A 16320-nucleotide genomic window follows, 5' to 3' on the forward strand; every position below is an offset into this window, starting at 1 on the left:
CAGCTGGGCACCCCTGGGACAGGGACCCACCCTGCACTGTCCTGCTGTTCCCTCGGGAGGCAGTGGGAGCCAGGGAAGTGCTCAGAAGGTTTTCCTGCTCTCCTGCCCAGCTGGGAAAACTGGGAATGCTGTTCTTGGAAGGAAAGGCAGTAATGGACTGAGCTGCAGTGACACCAAGGGAGTAATGCTGCTTTTCCCTGTAACCCTCTGCAGTGGGAGAGCACAGCCTGCATGGAGCCATGGAGCCAGGAGTGGAACCAGGTGTGGAAACAGGTGTGGAGGTATGGAGCCAGGTGTGGAACCAGGAGCAGAACCAGGTGTGGAACTGGTATGGAACCAGGTGTGGAGCCAGGAATGGAACCAGGTGTGGAACCAGAATGGAACCAGGAGTGGAACCAGGTGTGGAAACAGGTGTGGAGGTATGGAACCAGATGTGGAACCAGGAGTGGAACCAGGAGCAGAACCAGGTGTGGAACTGGTATGTGGAGCCAGGAATGGAACCAGGTGTGGACCCAGGAATGGAACCAGGAGTGGACCCAGGAATGGAACCAAGAATGGAACAGGGTGTGGGACCAGGAGTGGAGCCAGGAATGAACACATGGAATCATGGAATCACTCATGGGAAGGCCATGCAGTCCCGCTGTTGTCCCAGCACTGCCAAGGCCCCTCTCTCCCATGTCCCCATCCTTGGGCACAGATCGGGCACAGCCTCACTGGAATTCCACTCACACCCTTCCCAACCTTTCCAAGGAGTAAACAGTACCAGCCCCAGCACTAATCCACGTGGAAGAGTTTTATTTTCACTGCTGACCAATTCCTTTTCCTGCCACTGAATTGCTTTGGACATTCCAGCCTAATCTTATCAGCAGTTCCTGACTCCACATGTCCCATGGAGCAGCTCTCTCCTCCCTTCCCATTCTACTCCAAGCATTCAGCAAATGTTTGTGGTTAGAATATCCATCAGTTGAATTTCTCTTTGCATTTAATTCATTTTTATGGATTCCTGAGTTAGGGAACACGCTTGCAGTGGTGGGAGCTGAGACACCAGTTCAAGGAATGAGAAATATCCGTGTCTTCTACTCTAAAAACTGAGAATTCATTTTTGTTTACTCATGTTTGGGCAGTGGAACATGAGGCTATGGGCTAAGAAAGGCCTTGCAGGATCTGAAATATAATTTTTAATAATATATTTTCCCATGAAACACTAATTTAAGCATTTGCTGAATTAAAACTTCATATCTTTTGTGATGTACCGTATTTAGGAAACAATGATGGATTTGTTTGAGAAATCTTTGCATTTCAATGGATTTTCTGGTCACAGACCTTTGAATGACTTTAGAAATCACACGTCTCCAAGTAAAAATAACCAGGCATTTCCTGGGTCCTGCTCCTACCTCCTCCTGAACTTGACTCAAAGTGTGAATCAGCTGTGTCTTCTCCTGGGTTAGTTTTTCCAGTTCATCTGACTTGTGCTTCATTTCTTTCCTCAGTTTGTCCAGGAATGATTCATTGTTGCTCTTCTCCATGGTCAGCTGGAACTCAAGCTCACTGATGAGCCTTTTAAGGCTCTGGATTTCTTTTTCCTTGTCTCCATCCTTCTCTGCCACTTTCATTTGTGCATCTTGGAGCTTCTTCTCCAGAATTTCCATCTCCATCCTCAAGCTCTTGGTGGCACTGGATATTAAACCTGGGATCTGGGTGAGATCAGACAGGAATGAATCTCAGTTCCTCTAAATATGAGAATGAATAGCAGACAAATGGGGACTTGAGGAAAAAAACAACAAATTCAAACTTGCAGGTCCTCAGAGAGAAAAAAAAGCTCTGAATTTACATAATTCCCTCGGAGGACACCAGAGAGCTGTAAATTAATCACCACTCACTGAGAACACAGAGATTAATTAGTGTGTTCAAGATCAAACAGAGACATTGAGGTAAAAAAGGGAAAACTAAACTTCAAGTTAAATTTACTGCAAGTCAGTGTTTCCTCAGGGTTTAAAAACCATGGTTAAATATTTGCCAAGTGAACAAAACCAAACTTATTTTCAGTTCTAAATCACAGTGTCCTAGATTTTAAATAATAATAAAGCCTCATCACATTCCTTCCATTTTTCCAGATTTCTCAGATTTTCTCACGAATTGTATCAAACCTTTTGGAAACTCAGGTTACAGGTACAATTTCTCAATTTCTGTATAAAACTTGAGGGGGATCTGGAGCACCAGTCCAGCCCAGGCCTTTACTGGCCTTGGAGCTGCTGGGTTCCCTTGGGAAGGAGAAAAAATATGGGTGGGATTGTGGCACCTCATCATAGCCTGAAGCAATCCCAAGCTTTTAAAAAGTGATGATGCCACATTAAATATAATTAGCAACTCTGGGGACATAGATGAAGTTTTGGAGGTGAAAACACAAGATGAGAAAGAACTTCACACCAATTAACTTGAACTGGAATTGTTATTTTCAGCTTGTTTCATTAAAAAAAAATTAAATATGCTAAAACTGTGAAAAAGTACTGTATCATCCAGAGAGAGGATGACACACAGAGCAGGTTTTATTCCTTCACATTCCCATTTTTTACAGTTTTCTGTGATCTTCTGCCACGAGTTTTCTCTCGAGCACTGCACACCTTCTGCTGGAGCTCCTCGTGGTCCCTCTGGTATTTTGTGATCAGTTCCTGCTGGTTTTTCCTCTCCAGCTCCAGCTCCACTCTGGCCTCTTCCCTGACTTTCAGGATTGCTTCTTTGTGCCGAGCCTCCCCTTTGGCCAGGTCCTTTTCCAGCTGGGGGACAAGAGGGGTCAGTGGCATTGTCACACTGGGATGGGATGGGATGGGATGGGATGGGATGGGATGGGATGGGATGGGATGGGATGGGATGGGATGGGATGGGATGGGATGGGATGGGATGGGATGGGATGGACCTCAAATCCCACCCAGTGCCACCCCAGCCATGGCAGGGACACCTCCCACTGTCCCAGGTGCTCCAACCCCAATGTCCAACCTGGCCTTGGGCACTGCCAGGGATCCAGGGGCAGCCACAGCTGCTCTGGGAATTCCAGCCCAGCCAGGAATTCCCAATTCCCAGTCTCCCACTCATCCCTGCCCCCTGGCACTGGGAGCCATTCCCTGTTCCTGTCCCTCCATCCTTGTCCCCAGCCTCTCCAGCTCTCCTGGAGCCCCTCCAGGCCCTGGCAGGTCACAAGGAGCTCATCCCAGACCCTTCTCCAAATGGAATATTGGGTGACATTTCCCAGTCCTTACAGCATCTCCAATAATTGGCATTAGAAATTCAGCTGTAATTTCCCCAGTAGGAAATTCTGGATTCTGGAGGAATCCCCAAAGGCTGCATTTAGGAGAACACTTCTCCTACCCAGGCTGGTCCTGTCCTTTGTGCAGCTGGTTCTGACGGATTTAATTGCAGCAGGCTGAGAGCACAACAGCCACATTAAATGCACAACACAAACCTCATTAGTTCAATGATTAAAAGCACAAAAGCCCACAATGAGCCTAATTACAATTACCTAATTCCACACATTATTATGAGCAGAAGTATAATAAATCTCCCTGATGTCTTTAGGGGGAAAAGAGAAACTGGAAACATTTTCATTCTTTTTTAAAGCAAAATTTGCCAGATTCAGGGTGTGGAAGAGGTGCAAATCCCCCACTAAGTTACAGCTGAAAAATTGCTGTATTTGTAAGATGCTCAAAGTAGACTCTTATAATAATAACAATACCAATAACAATGATTAAAATATTATTAACTATAATTCTATTATAATTCTATTATCTATATAATTATATTACATTAATATATGTTAATAATATTATTGTAATATTATAATAATTAACAATTTGATTATTAATATTTAATAGAATATAATTGTATTAATAATTATTACCATAGCATAATAATATAAATTATTGTATAATAATTACGACATATGGTGTAATATTATTTTTAAATTATTTGACATTGTATACGATTTATTTTAGTTTTTATTATATTATATGGAATTCTTTATTAATAATATTAATATTTCTATGCTCTTAGATGGGAGATGAAGATAAATCCCCAGATTTATTAACTCTACCTATTATTAGAGATCCTGACCCTCTGGTGCTCTGCAGTGGCACAAAGCAAAGGCAACGTTGTCACTTTGTCACTTTGCTGATTTTTTTGGCTGCTGAGCCGAGTTTTGGGGCCTGTCTGTGGCTGCACTGGAGTGGTGGGACACCACAGCTGAAAGTGCTCCCTCTCCCTCCCTCCAGTCTTTATCTTGTTCACATGGCAGGCTGGAAATACTCTGATTATAGAGCCAGCATGAGCCCCTTCCCAAATTATATCCTGTGACAGGGAAGGGAAGGGGTTTCCAAAGAAATGAACTGATCCTAATTGCTACCAGGCCCTCCTGGGACTAAATAAAGCTTTCAGACACTGGAACAAAAAATTCAGTAATTTCAGTCCCCAGTTATGTGAGGCTTAAATCAGACAAGTCACTGTTACAGTTCAGCTCTGCTTTTTCATTTTCCTTCACTGATGTACATATTTATTTAATTTTTAAAATTATTTTAAATATATTAAAATTGTTTTGAATACATAAATATTTTTTTATTTATTATTCTTTTTGATAAATGACTACATTTTTATTTCTTATTCTGTTCAGGGAAAAAAAAAAAGCTGCAGATGAGAACAAGGTTGACATGGTGACAGCTGTTCATGGGAAAAGCTTCCCAAATCCCACTGGAAGAGGCAGGAGAACTCCTTGTAAAGGACATTATGGACAAGCTGTGGCTGCCCCTGGATCCCTGGCAGTGCCAAGGTCAGGCTGGACACTGGGGCTGGAGCAGCTGGCACAGTGGAAGTGTCCCTGCCATGGCAGGGCTGGCACTGGGTGGGATTTGAGGTCCCTCCAACCCAAACCAGGCTGGGATCCTGTGATTCCATGAACTTCAGCAAACATGAACTGTACTTTTGGGAACAGGAGGCTCCCAGACAAACCTTGCCCTGTGAACTGAGGGCTTTGAGGCCCCAGCAGACCCAGAGGCCAAAGGCAAATGGGATTTTTGTGTTCCTGACCGAATTTCCAAGCCAGGCTGGGAGTGATTCCATGGCTCCAGCACTTGTGGCACTGGAGGAGATTGTTCCCAGCTCTCCTGTGCCCTGGGTGAAAATGAAACCCCCAAAGCAGAGCCCCAGGGTCACCTTGTCCCTCCAGGAGTCCTCGCTCTGCACCTTCTGCCTCAGCGCCTCCTGCAGCTGCTCCACCCTGCTCTTCAGCAGCTCCCTAAAAACACAAATTTCGGCTAAACCTGGGCTCTGCCCACACTGCTGCAATCCCCTTGCCTTGCAATGAAGTCCTTGCCCCAGGAATCACCACCTGGAATCTCCACCACACCCTCACTTGCCTCCTGAATTTCATGTTTTAAAGGAAATACAGTACTTGATCTTCCACTTCAAATGACATTTTAATACTTCTTTGATATTTTCAAGACAAATTTCAAAGAACGCAGAGAAACTTAAAATATTCCACCCAGAACTTGTATTTCATGAACTTGGAATATTAGGATCATTAGTTTAAAAATTGTAATGGGTTTGGAATGCAAAGCACTGAGAGCTTTTTGTCCTTCAAGGTACTGTTTGTTACGTGGGGCCTGTAGGGCAAGGCTCCTGGAGAGGTTAAATTCCTCTCAGTGATGTTGTTAACAACTTGTCCACCTCAAAAATGCCTCAGTATTCCCTCAGCCAGGGTCTTGGACAGGATCTGGTGCTTGGGAGGAGTGAGAGCAGCTCCCCACCAGCTCAGTCTGGCTCTGAAGGGTCTCAGCTGTGAACAAAGCTGCCATTGTGCCTGGGATTGCTTTTGAGATGTGCAGAATAAAGCACTGGGCTCCCGAGGGCTGTTTTCCCTGGAATGGGATCGAGCTGGAGTGCCTTTGCTTTGGACTCACCAACCTGAATCCATATTTTTTTTAATTGCCTGCAGTAGAACCTCCAGCTCCAGTTTTACTCCTGACAGCCCCAGGATTGTTTTCAGCATTTAAAGGTGCCAGGAGGTACCAACTTTCTGCATTTCAGGGGTTTGGATGCTCCCTGCACCTTCAGCACAAAGAGCAGCTGCAAAAATGGGGCTTTGGGGCTCAGAGGAAACTCCAGCTGAAGCCCTGCAGTCCAAGCAGAACTTCTCTACTCCTATTTTCAATAGTACTTTTTCTTCTTTTCTCTCCATCCATGTTTTGTCTGCCCCATAATAATTTAAAAACCCAATCCAATGACCTCCAGAATCTCCAGGATTTTCAGGAGCACCTGAGTTCAGCTCAGCTCCCTTTACCTTTCCTGTTTCAGCATCAGCACCTCCTGCTCTGTTTGGCTCAGGAGAGCTTTAAGGGTTTCCAGCTCACTCTCTGATCTCCCAGTTCTTCTTTTCAGATCTTCTTCTCTCCTCTCCTTCTCAGCCACTTCCTCCTGTAAATGTTTGCAGACTTGTTGGCAAACGAGAAGGGATTCCTCCTTTTCCTTCAGCTCTTTTGTAAGTCTACGGATGAAATAAAGAAACAGCAGAATTGTAGTTACTATATTCTTATTCATAGACAGAAATAATGGTGCCTGGAAAATAAAATATTGGTCAAAACTCCATGTGTTCTTTGTGAAGTTAAATCTACTGACTCAACAGAAAAAAATTTAAATGTATTGCATAAAAACTGCATTAAAATAATAAAATGTTTGCTGTAATTGCTCAAAAAGATGAAATATCTTTTCAGCATTTACCTGGACTCAGCAATTCCATTCTCATATTTGATCTTTTTCAGTTCTTTTTGACAGACATCAAGTTCTGTTGACTTCACCCTAAAAAAACATTGGGAAAAAAGGGTATTATCCACAGAAATGAGCCTTTACTCTGCAGCAGCCTGGACATCACTTCTGGGTGTATTTTCCTCCTTGCATTTTCCATTTCAGGTAAAAGGCCACGAACAGAAAGTTCTGTCAGCTCCAGCAAAGGTTGTTAATAATTGGAAGTTACATTTCCAGTGACATCTCAGCCAGACATGGATCACAAATGTTGCAAACAAGAAGTGGGATCTTGCAACATTGATGACAGTTTTGAGTAATAAATTAATAAAATGGAACAAATCCCAATTTTGTAGGTAAAAGGGATGGAAACTTTGCAGGTTTCATTTCATTATGTCACCATTGCACCAATTAATAACCATGGTTAAGGTTCATATTTACATTTAAACAGATATAGAATATGTTGTTTGATTAAACTGTGCCCATATTATGCTGAAATGTTAATTTACACTTGGAAAGCCCTCGGTGTTTATTTAACTGTGTTCATGACATCTTTGTTTCCCACACAATCCTTACATTATCACTGAAGCACTTTGTTGCTAAGCATCCCAAATATTTGCAAGTCAGTCATGTTCAGACCCCCTGAATGAAGGAACTGAAACCAGAAATTGCAGAGCAGAACAGCACAAATCCTTTGCTCAGATTCCAGGGAAAAATGGGAACAGAGAGCCTGGCAGTGCCAGCTCCTGACTCCTGAGCCTCACAAACACAATTTGTGCCTTTTCAGCATCCTCTGGCCCCCTCCCTCTGGATTCTCCTGGAGGTGATGTCCCCAAGCTGCTCCGGTGCCCACTGAGGTTTTCAGCACTGGGCTGTGGAATTTGTGATGTTCTATGGTGTTGGGGTGTCAGGTTCCTGCTGTGAGGGTGTTCTGAGTGGCTGGGTGTGCTCTGGAAATGGGAGAAAATCCTGGAATGGTTTGGGTTGGAAGGGACCCCAAAGCCCATCTTGTTCCACCCACACTTTCCATAGACCAGGTGGTTCCAAGCCCCATCCAACGTGGCCCTGGGCACTGCCAGGGATCCAGGGGCAGCCACAAATTCCCTGGAAAACCTGTGCCAGGCGTGCCCACCCTCCCAGGGAACAATTCCTTCCCAATATCCCCCTAACCCTGCTCTCTGGCAGTGCTATGTCACTATATATGCCTTCCTTCTCACTATATATTCCTTCCTTCCTACATAAAAAATGTGAATATACACATTTTCAGTCCTGAAGTTTCGTGGATTTCCCAAAATGCATCCTACACCTGTGTGTTAGGTGAGGCACTGCATCAGGCTCCTTATCCCTCCTCTGCAGTTCCAGTATTCCTTGCTGGAGGAAGGAAGCCCTGCTCCCACAGCCAGGCTGGCTCAGGCAGGTGCTCAGAAATAATCATATGAAGATAAAATAGTTCTCTGTGGGTCAAAACCTTCTCAGATCATTTTAACAAGCAGCACTTGCTGGAAAAAAAAAAAAAAAAGTGGTTTATGTGTTTTATGTGCAGTGGGAAGCAATGAAGGAATGGGAATCTTACAGCAACAGCTTCTTGTAGTGCTCCATCTCTGCTGTCACCTTCTGCAGCTGCAGGCCAGCTGTCTCCACCTGATTTGTTAAATCTGAAAGCAAAAACACGAGGTTGTGTCTCTGTTAATGTTCCATGAATCCACTTCAGTGCTTTGTTTCCAGGTGGGAGCTGCAGCCCCTCACTCCTGCCTCAGGCAGAGCAGTGCACAGGAGCAGAGGGTCTTTACAGCAAAAATCTGGGGTTTGTTTGTGTGTTTGGGGCTTTTTATCCCACCAGAAAACACCAAACTCAGCTACACTGAAACATGGAATCAGATGGTTTGCTTTAAATCAGATTGTGTGTACATAAAGCTGAGAGCAAACAGATGCAGGAAGGTGGCCCCAAAACTCACCTGGAATTTCCTTCATCTGAAACCCTGGCAATAATTTAATGCTGTTGTAGTTGTCTTATCCCCTACATGTTATCCTTCAGAACACATCACCTCAGCTCCAATCAGCCACTGCCTTTTTCCCAGTACAATCCCTGATTTTTTAGTTAAATTATCTCATCTGGTTTTGTCTGCCTTAGTATCATCCTTTTCTATGGTTTTAAATCCTCAGAACAGCCATAACTTGCAGATGTGAAGCCCTTTAAACTGAAGCAGCAGCACATGGCTTAATCTGATTTTCATCTCCATGAAGACATCACAGGATTATGGAATGCCTTGGGTTAGATGGGATTTTAAATCTCATCCAGTCCCAACTCCCTTCCACGGTTCCAGGCTGCTCCAAGCCCCATCCTGGAACACCTCAGGGATGGGGCAGCCACAGCAACTTGGGCATCTCTAAATATCCTCGTGAATAAGAGCAGCCTTCCCAGAAAGCCTAGGAATGATTTGAAATCAAAGTTTCTACCAAAAGGACTGCAGCAAAAAATACATGGAAAAAAAATCCAATGAAAAATCAATGCAAGAGATCTGGAAGTGAAAAAAAACCAGCCAAGATTATCCACAGAAAGCAACAGCAAACAAAAGGAGGTGACTTTGTCTCTGAAGGGAACAAACTGCCTTCAAAGTTCCCTGATGTATCTTCCAAGAAGCCAAATTTGTCATTCCTGTTCTTAAATTTATCGTTTCATCCCAATTCTCTGAATTTCTGTAACTTTTCCCACATGTCTTTGTCAGTCATTTCCAGCAATGATGATGGATGATCTCAGTGTGGGATTTCCTGCCAGCCACACCTTAGCTTGATAAATCCTACAATTGGAAGGGTCCACTCTTTTCAGTGAAGGGAAAAGGAAAATAGTTCATAACACTACAACAAAAAAAAAAAAAAAATCAGGGAGAGAATTATATAGGGTAAAACACACAGGACCTGTCAGATCCATTCCCAAACCAGCAGCATTTATAAAGAACTTTTTGAAGAGAAAGGGACATTTCTTGGATTGACTGAACACTTGGAAAAATCACAGAAGTGAATTGTAGAAGCAGCTTCTCCCACCTGCCGTGGGTGCCACAACCATCAAAGCCATTTTTGTGGAATTCACCTGTGGGACAACCCTCAGGTGCTGTCACTGCCAGTGACTGGGTGAGCAGAGCCCCAGGCTGTGACACTTGGTGGCACTTTTTGTGTCTCTGGGCCAGCAGGAGTGGCCAAGCAGCCTCTGGACACATCAGGCTGCTCCCTTCACTGGCCATTGTCCTGCACTTTCCCAAAGCTGAAGGATCCAACTTCCATCTCCTGGCAGTGCCTGGCAGAATTCCTGCAGCAAAGGGAGAAGCTCTGGCTTCAGCTGCCCAGCAGATGTGAGGCTCAGCCTGGGAACAGCCAGCCCTGGCAGCAGAACGTGACTGTGAGAACAGATGAAGCCCACATTGGTGGGGATGGACACCAGGCAGAGCAGGACCCTCTGCCCATCCTCACAGGCTGCTCTGGAGAAGATTTTCCCAAACAGCTCCTTCTGACCTTTATTAAATTGTTCTTTTAAAAGATTTTTGCCAAGAATTAATAACTGTGGTGTATTTTCTTCTCACTCAGTGTGGGAGTGTGGACACAAGTTCTGGAATAAAGGAAAAGGAGAGGGATGATGCTTGGTTTGGTTCTGTACTTTGGGTGGTCTCTCTCAAAGCTGTTTCCTCTTTCACTCCATTTGTTCTCAGAAGTTTTCGTGCTCACTGAGCATGGACGGGAGTTTTTAATGAGGGAATAGATGGATTTAATTACACAAATAGTTCCTGCAAGTCTTCTTTAGAGAGAATTCCCACCAAAGTCAATGGGAGCTGGGGAGCAGAAAGTCCCACGCCCATACAGGCAGATTTCAGTGAAAACCATGATAAAAATGAGGCAACTAATAAGGAGAATGGCAATACAAATGGAAACTTGTGCTGCAAACTTGCTGAATAGAGGAAAATGTATTCAAACACTTATGTAAAAATGTTCTCTGGTAATGAAAATAAAGCCTCTTGCAAAACATGCAAAGCCAAGAGAAAACTCACACTCTGTAATACTGATACTGGGCTCAGTGCTGCAAGAACCACCACATCTCAAAGACTCAGCAGGCCAAATCCATCTCAGTTTCATTCATGTTGAATTTTACTTATTTTTGTGACTCAGAATGGCTCTCAGCAGTCAGCAACTTTCCAGTAACCTGCGAGCTGTGCTGTGACAGGGCCTGAGGGGCACAGCCCCAACGTGCACGAGGGCCTGACGAGCCACAGAAACAGAAACAGAACCAACTGGGGACTGTTTCCTCTTCCGTGGGCAAATTGCATCACACACTGGTGTGTGCAAAGCAGCCAGCAGAGCCTGCCCACAGCTGGCTTTCAGGAATTTAACCACCCAGTTTGCATCCAAGGGCACGGTGCCCCAGCTCCTGCCTGGAAACAGCAACAGCTGGTAAAATTTTCAGTGAAAAATAAAAATAAATAGGCAGCACATTGGGTAAGCAACCACTCTGGAAGCCATCAGCTCTGCAGCTAATTCCTAACAGATTCCCAGTGAGGCTGGATCAGAGGCACACGTGGTAGAGCTGTGTAATTTTCTGCTTTTCCTGCAAAACCTACAAAATCCAACCCAATCCAATAGCCAACAATTTGGGGGTAAGCTAAATAAAAGCTCAATGTTGCATACATGTGCACAAAAAAAAAGATAATTTCCCTGTAGTAAGATTTCACTGGGAAGTTCATAAGCACTGCTCATATAGATCATGGAATCTCAGCATCCCAGGATTGGGATTGGGAGGGACCTTAAAGCCCTGAAAGCCACCCCAGCCATGGCAGGGACACCTCCCACTGTGCCAGGCTGCTCCAAGCTCCATCCAGCCTGGCCTTGGCACTGCCAGGGATGCAGGGGCAGCCCCACTTGAGGCCCAAAGCCATCAGCCACCCCCAGGAGGGTTGGGACCCTCCACCTTCCTCTCCCCTCCAGAGCTCTGGGTCCTTCTCAGCCACCAGGGACCAGCCTGAGCACATGGGGAGCTCAGAGCTGGAAGATGAGCAAGGAATTGGAGCAGAGAGCACACAGACCCCAGCCAAGGCAGACTGGAACCCAGCCCCTCTTGCTGGATTTTCTCTCTGGGAAATAGAAAGTTGTAGCAATTATTTAAAACCTTAATAACCATCCCTTGTATGGGCCCTGGGTTTGGCCAATCAGCTGTGTCAAAGGAGGCAGAAATATTTAATTTTTCTCAGAACACGAATTCCAGGCAAATTCAGATGTGCACTTTACACAGATAGTTTCCAGTACATTTATTTAAAGAGCATAGCAGACAATGTGTGAGAAATATGAAATACATGCATGAAAAATTACAGTGTCAGAGCAGGAAAACACTGCCTCACCACGTGTTTCTAAGGAGACCAAAGAAGTGAAGCAACACCCCAAGGCCCTGCACAGAACAGAACTAATTCTTTGTATTTGCAATAGCTCATGTACTGTGTTCTCGAAGATAATTTTTTTTTTTTTTTGTCTACACAACAAAGCCCTTCTTTTGTGACTCACAAAAGTCTGGAAGGAGCACAGGGATGGACTCAGGATTTAGATCCTTTGTGGAGACCCCACCAGTGCCATCAGGAAGTGTCCAAATCACTCAAAGCTGCCAGGAACTGGGAGGATGTGCCAGGAGAGGAGTGGCTGACTTTATCTCCCCCAGCACAGGCTGCTGAGCACTGCCAGCCTGGGCTCTCTGGCCTCTGCTTCACTCCTCCACCTCCATCCAGAAAACCAGCAGAGAAAAGCAGAAAAAGGAACCAGATTCCAAATAGCTGAGTGGCACAAATCGAGGGCAGCCTCAACAGAATAAACCAACAACTGCAACCGTGCAAACGTGACAATCTCCAAGACCTTAAAAATCCTTAAATAGGGAAAAAATGTTATTTTGGCAAAGCCTGCTCCCCTCCCACGCCCCCAGTGACACAGTACAAGCACTCAGAAGGATTGGATTTGCTCATCCATGGCCAGAATTCACACTCCAGCATCAAAGGCCTGGGTCTAAAGCCTGAATTTTCTGCCTGTATTCCTGCCTGTTTGAAGCCAAGCTAATTGGGATATGTCAAAATTCCTACAGACCTGCTTCTCCTACACATTAACATTGCTTTGAAATGCTGTCCTTCCTTATTGGCTGGGAAATCTGAACAGGAAAAAAATGGAGATTCTGACCTTAATTTTCCTTGGGGATAATTTTTTGCCCTCATTGTTTAGGCCAAGCAGACAAAACAAAGTACAATAAAGACACATCCTTTAATAGAGAATTATGGTTTGGGTTGGAAGGGACATTAAATCCCACCCAGTGCCACCCCTGACATGGCAAGGGACACCTCCCACTGTCCCAGGTGCTCCAACCTCAATGCCTAGCCTGGCCTTGGGCACTGCCAGGGATCCAGGGGCAGCCACAGCTGCTCTGGGAATCCCATTCCAGCCAGGAATTCCCAATCTCCCACCCATCCTCTTCCTCTGGCACTGGGAGCCATTCCCTGTGTCCTGTCCCAGCCAGGAATTCCCAAATCCCAATCTCCCACCCATCCCTGCCCCCTGGCACTGGGAGCCATTCCCTGTGTCCTGTCCCAGCCAGGAATTCCCAAATCCCAATCTCCCACCCATCCCTGCCCCCTGGCACTGGGAGCCATTCCCTGTTCCTGTCCCTCCATCCTTGTCCCCATCCCTCTCCAGCTCTCCTGGAGCCCCTCCAGGCCCTGGCAGGGCTCTGAGCTCTCCCTGGAGCTTCTCCTCTCCAGGCTCTATAGGAGACCCTGGCTCCTGCTTTTCCTCAAGAAGCAAAGCGTGGCCCTTCCCTCAGTCCCCTGGCAGGGAGCTGGCATTGTTTGCCATGGATTCCTGTGCCTCCTCTTGCACTCAGGCTGCTGAAAAGCTCTAATGAGCCATTGCCTCTGCTCCAACAGCAGCCCTGCATTCCCCAGCTCCCACCCTCCCCAGCCTTCCCACCGCAGCTGGAATTCAGAAAAAATACAATTCAACAGCACGTGGAGCATGAACAGGGGCTGTGTGAACTGCAGCCTGCCTAAAACTGCAGGAAACTATTCCCCCTTTTCATTTTCAAAGCTCTTCAGAGTGGTTTTTAAAGTGCCATTAAAAACACTCCAGATGAAAATACCCCCTTGCCATGAGTACTGCCAGCATTCCCTCTTATTTCCATGAGTGCCTGCATTCCCTCTCCATGAGCAGTGCCAGCATTCCCTCTCCTTTCCATGAGTAACAGCATTCCCTCTCCATCAGTGCCAGCATTCCCTCTCCATGAGCAGTGCCAGCATTCCCTCTCCTCTCCATGAGTGCCAGCATTCCCTCTCCATGAGTGCCAGCATTCCCTCTCCATGAGCAGTGCCAGCATTCCCTCTCCATGAGCAGTGCCAGCATTCCCTCTCCATCAGTGCCAGCATTCCCTCTCCATCAGTGCCAGCATTCCCTCTCCATGAGCAGTGCCACCATTCCCTCTCCATGAGTGCCACCATTCCCTCTCCATGAGCAGTGCCAGCTTTCCCTCCCCAGCTGCCTGCACTTTTCCATCACCTCTCATCAGCCTCATTAAGGCAGCACACCACCAGGTTCAGATTTGGAGCTGAAGTACCCTATGGAGCAGGAGCAGCCAAAGACTGAAAATTCGGATTTTGGGAGCATCACCCACAATTTCAACCCATCCAGAGCCAGGCCAGAGTTGTCATGAGCTAAAGAAAAACCACAAGGACTTTGGGGAAGAAATTTTTTTTTTTTTTAATTTGTGATTAAGTAAAGGATTTAGCTGGTAATAAAATGAAAGCAGAAATCTTTTAGGAGCCTGTGCTACTGCAGCCCTGCTGCTGCCAGCACTGAGAACACAGACACATTACCACCATTATTGATTTTTGATTTGGGGTGTTTAATTGATTAAACAATTACCCAGCAGACCTTACCCTGTGTTGAGCATTTGTCAAAGCCTGTCACCTCCCTTCAAGTGGGTGATGCTCTGTGAGGTGAAAAGTGGCTTGAAGCCAGCAAATCAACTCATCCCACAAATCCCCTACAAAGGGAATCTCCAGAAAGCTTCCACAAGCACGAGAGCAAAGAACAGCAGCAGAAACAACTGCTCAGCTCCTGCTCTTGCAAATGCCTGCTGTGATGTGAAATAATCATGACTTCACAATTCTGTGAGAAACGTGCAACCAAAATATTGGTTGCAAAAAGGAAAATCCTTTAAAAACACGTAAATCACAAATCCTGGTAGTTTTTATTATTTCTGAAGTGTCAAATTATTTCAAAGAGGGACTTTGGAGAAGTTTGTGGGAGGAAAAAACAGCAGAATAAGGCAAAACCCCAAACTCCCCCCAAAGCAGGGACACTCAGGATGTGGCTGATTTCCACACCCCACTTTGGACAGGACAAATCCACTCCCTGGAACTGATTTCCAGTAAGATGATATTTGTTCCCACTCATTTATTTTTAATACAATGGCAAACTCATTTCATATTTAATGATTGTTTCATGAAAAAAATCCTGTTTGGTATTTCAAAGAGAACCATTTTTATCAGCAGTGCAGTAACTGGGTTTATTACCTCAATCGAGCAATGTGTTCTCTAGAGCCAGACCCCTTGAAATCCTCCTGGATTTGTGTTTCACTGATCCATTCAGGAAGGGTGGAATCCAAATGCCTGAGCCAGCAGCTTTCCTGCCTTGAAACCTCCTTCTGGATACCCACATCAAACGTTTTACTGCTTCTTAATAACTCATTTATTAGCAAGTGACTGCTACATTTCATTAATAAGTTTTAAAATGTCTCACATAAAACATCAAGCAGCTTAGATGGTATTTTTACTCATCATTAAGATTTTGCAGGGTCCTGATATTCTGTATGAATTCCATATATGGAATTAGCTGTGTTTTTATCTATGTTTTCTCCATAAAATCTCAGTTGTTTTATATTTCACTGCAAATTTTCAGCCTGGGATAGTGGAAGGTGTCCCTGCCCATGGCAGGGGTGGAATGGGATGAGCTTTAAGGTCCCTCCCAACCCAAACCATTCCAGGATTCTGTGATAATTAATTGTGATGGGCTGATGCAACGTGCCAATTCAGGGAAGCAAATTCAGGTTTTCAGAAGATCCAAGAAGCCATGCAGGCCCCACAAAGAAAACACTGAACAACCTTTAAAAATATAATAAAATAGAGACGGCAAAAGCCTCTCTTTTAAGATAAGAACAGGCAATTGTACATGGAGTTAAAGGAGGGCAAAGCTGCAAATGGAAGTGTTTGTTTGCCATGCTCATGAACAAAACGTGAATTCATTGTTTGCAGCAACCTCTGGAGTAAGCAGAGGGGAAAAGGGAACTCAGCTAAGGGCACTTTTCCCATCACATAAATCCAGCAGCACAAGTGTTTGATGTCATGATGCTAACCCATGTATTTCAGAGTGTGAGAGATCACCTGATGAGATTTCATGTCCACTGCTCATTATTATTTCTGCACAGACAGAAGGTGTGTTTGCTGGAGCATTTTAACAGGATTATAAAAACAAACC

At 45.1% G+C, this 16320-nt stretch overlaps 1 protein-coding gene across 2 annotated transcripts in view; it reads right to left on the reverse strand.

Annotated features, from left to right (window-relative positions):
* Positions 1-778: 778 nt before the first annotated feature.
* LEKR1 (leucine, glutamate and lysine rich 1) overlaps positions 779-16320 on the reverse strand; it is a 32029-nt gene continuing 16487 nt past the window's right edge. Inside the window, exons 6-11 of one of the 2 annotated variants that reach the window (XM_021540838.2) lie at positions 8354-8435; positions 6760-6837; positions 6323-6526; positions 5197-5278; positions 2622-2774; positions 779-1694 (exon numbers count right to left, since the gene is read on the reverse strand). In XM_021540838.2, coding sequence (XP_021396513.1) covers positions 1179-1694; positions 2622-2774; positions 5197-5278; positions 6323-6526; positions 6760-6837; positions 8354-8435 — 1115 coding nt within the window. In that variant the 3' untranslated portion in view covers positions 779-1178. The remainder of the gene's footprint in view (positions 1695-2621; positions 2775-5196; positions 5279-6322; positions 6527-6759; positions 6838-8353; positions 8436-16320) is intronic. The other variant, XM_021540839.2, reaches the window with a different exon arrangement.

Source organism: Lonchura striata, chromosome 10 (genome assembly GCF_046129695.1).
Source record: "Lonchura striata isolate bLonStr1 chromosome 10, bLonStr1.mat, whole genome shotgun sequence".
NCBI classification, from domain to species: domain Eukaryota; kingdom Metazoa; phylum Chordata; class Aves; order Passeriformes; family Estrildidae; genus Lonchura; species Lonchura striata.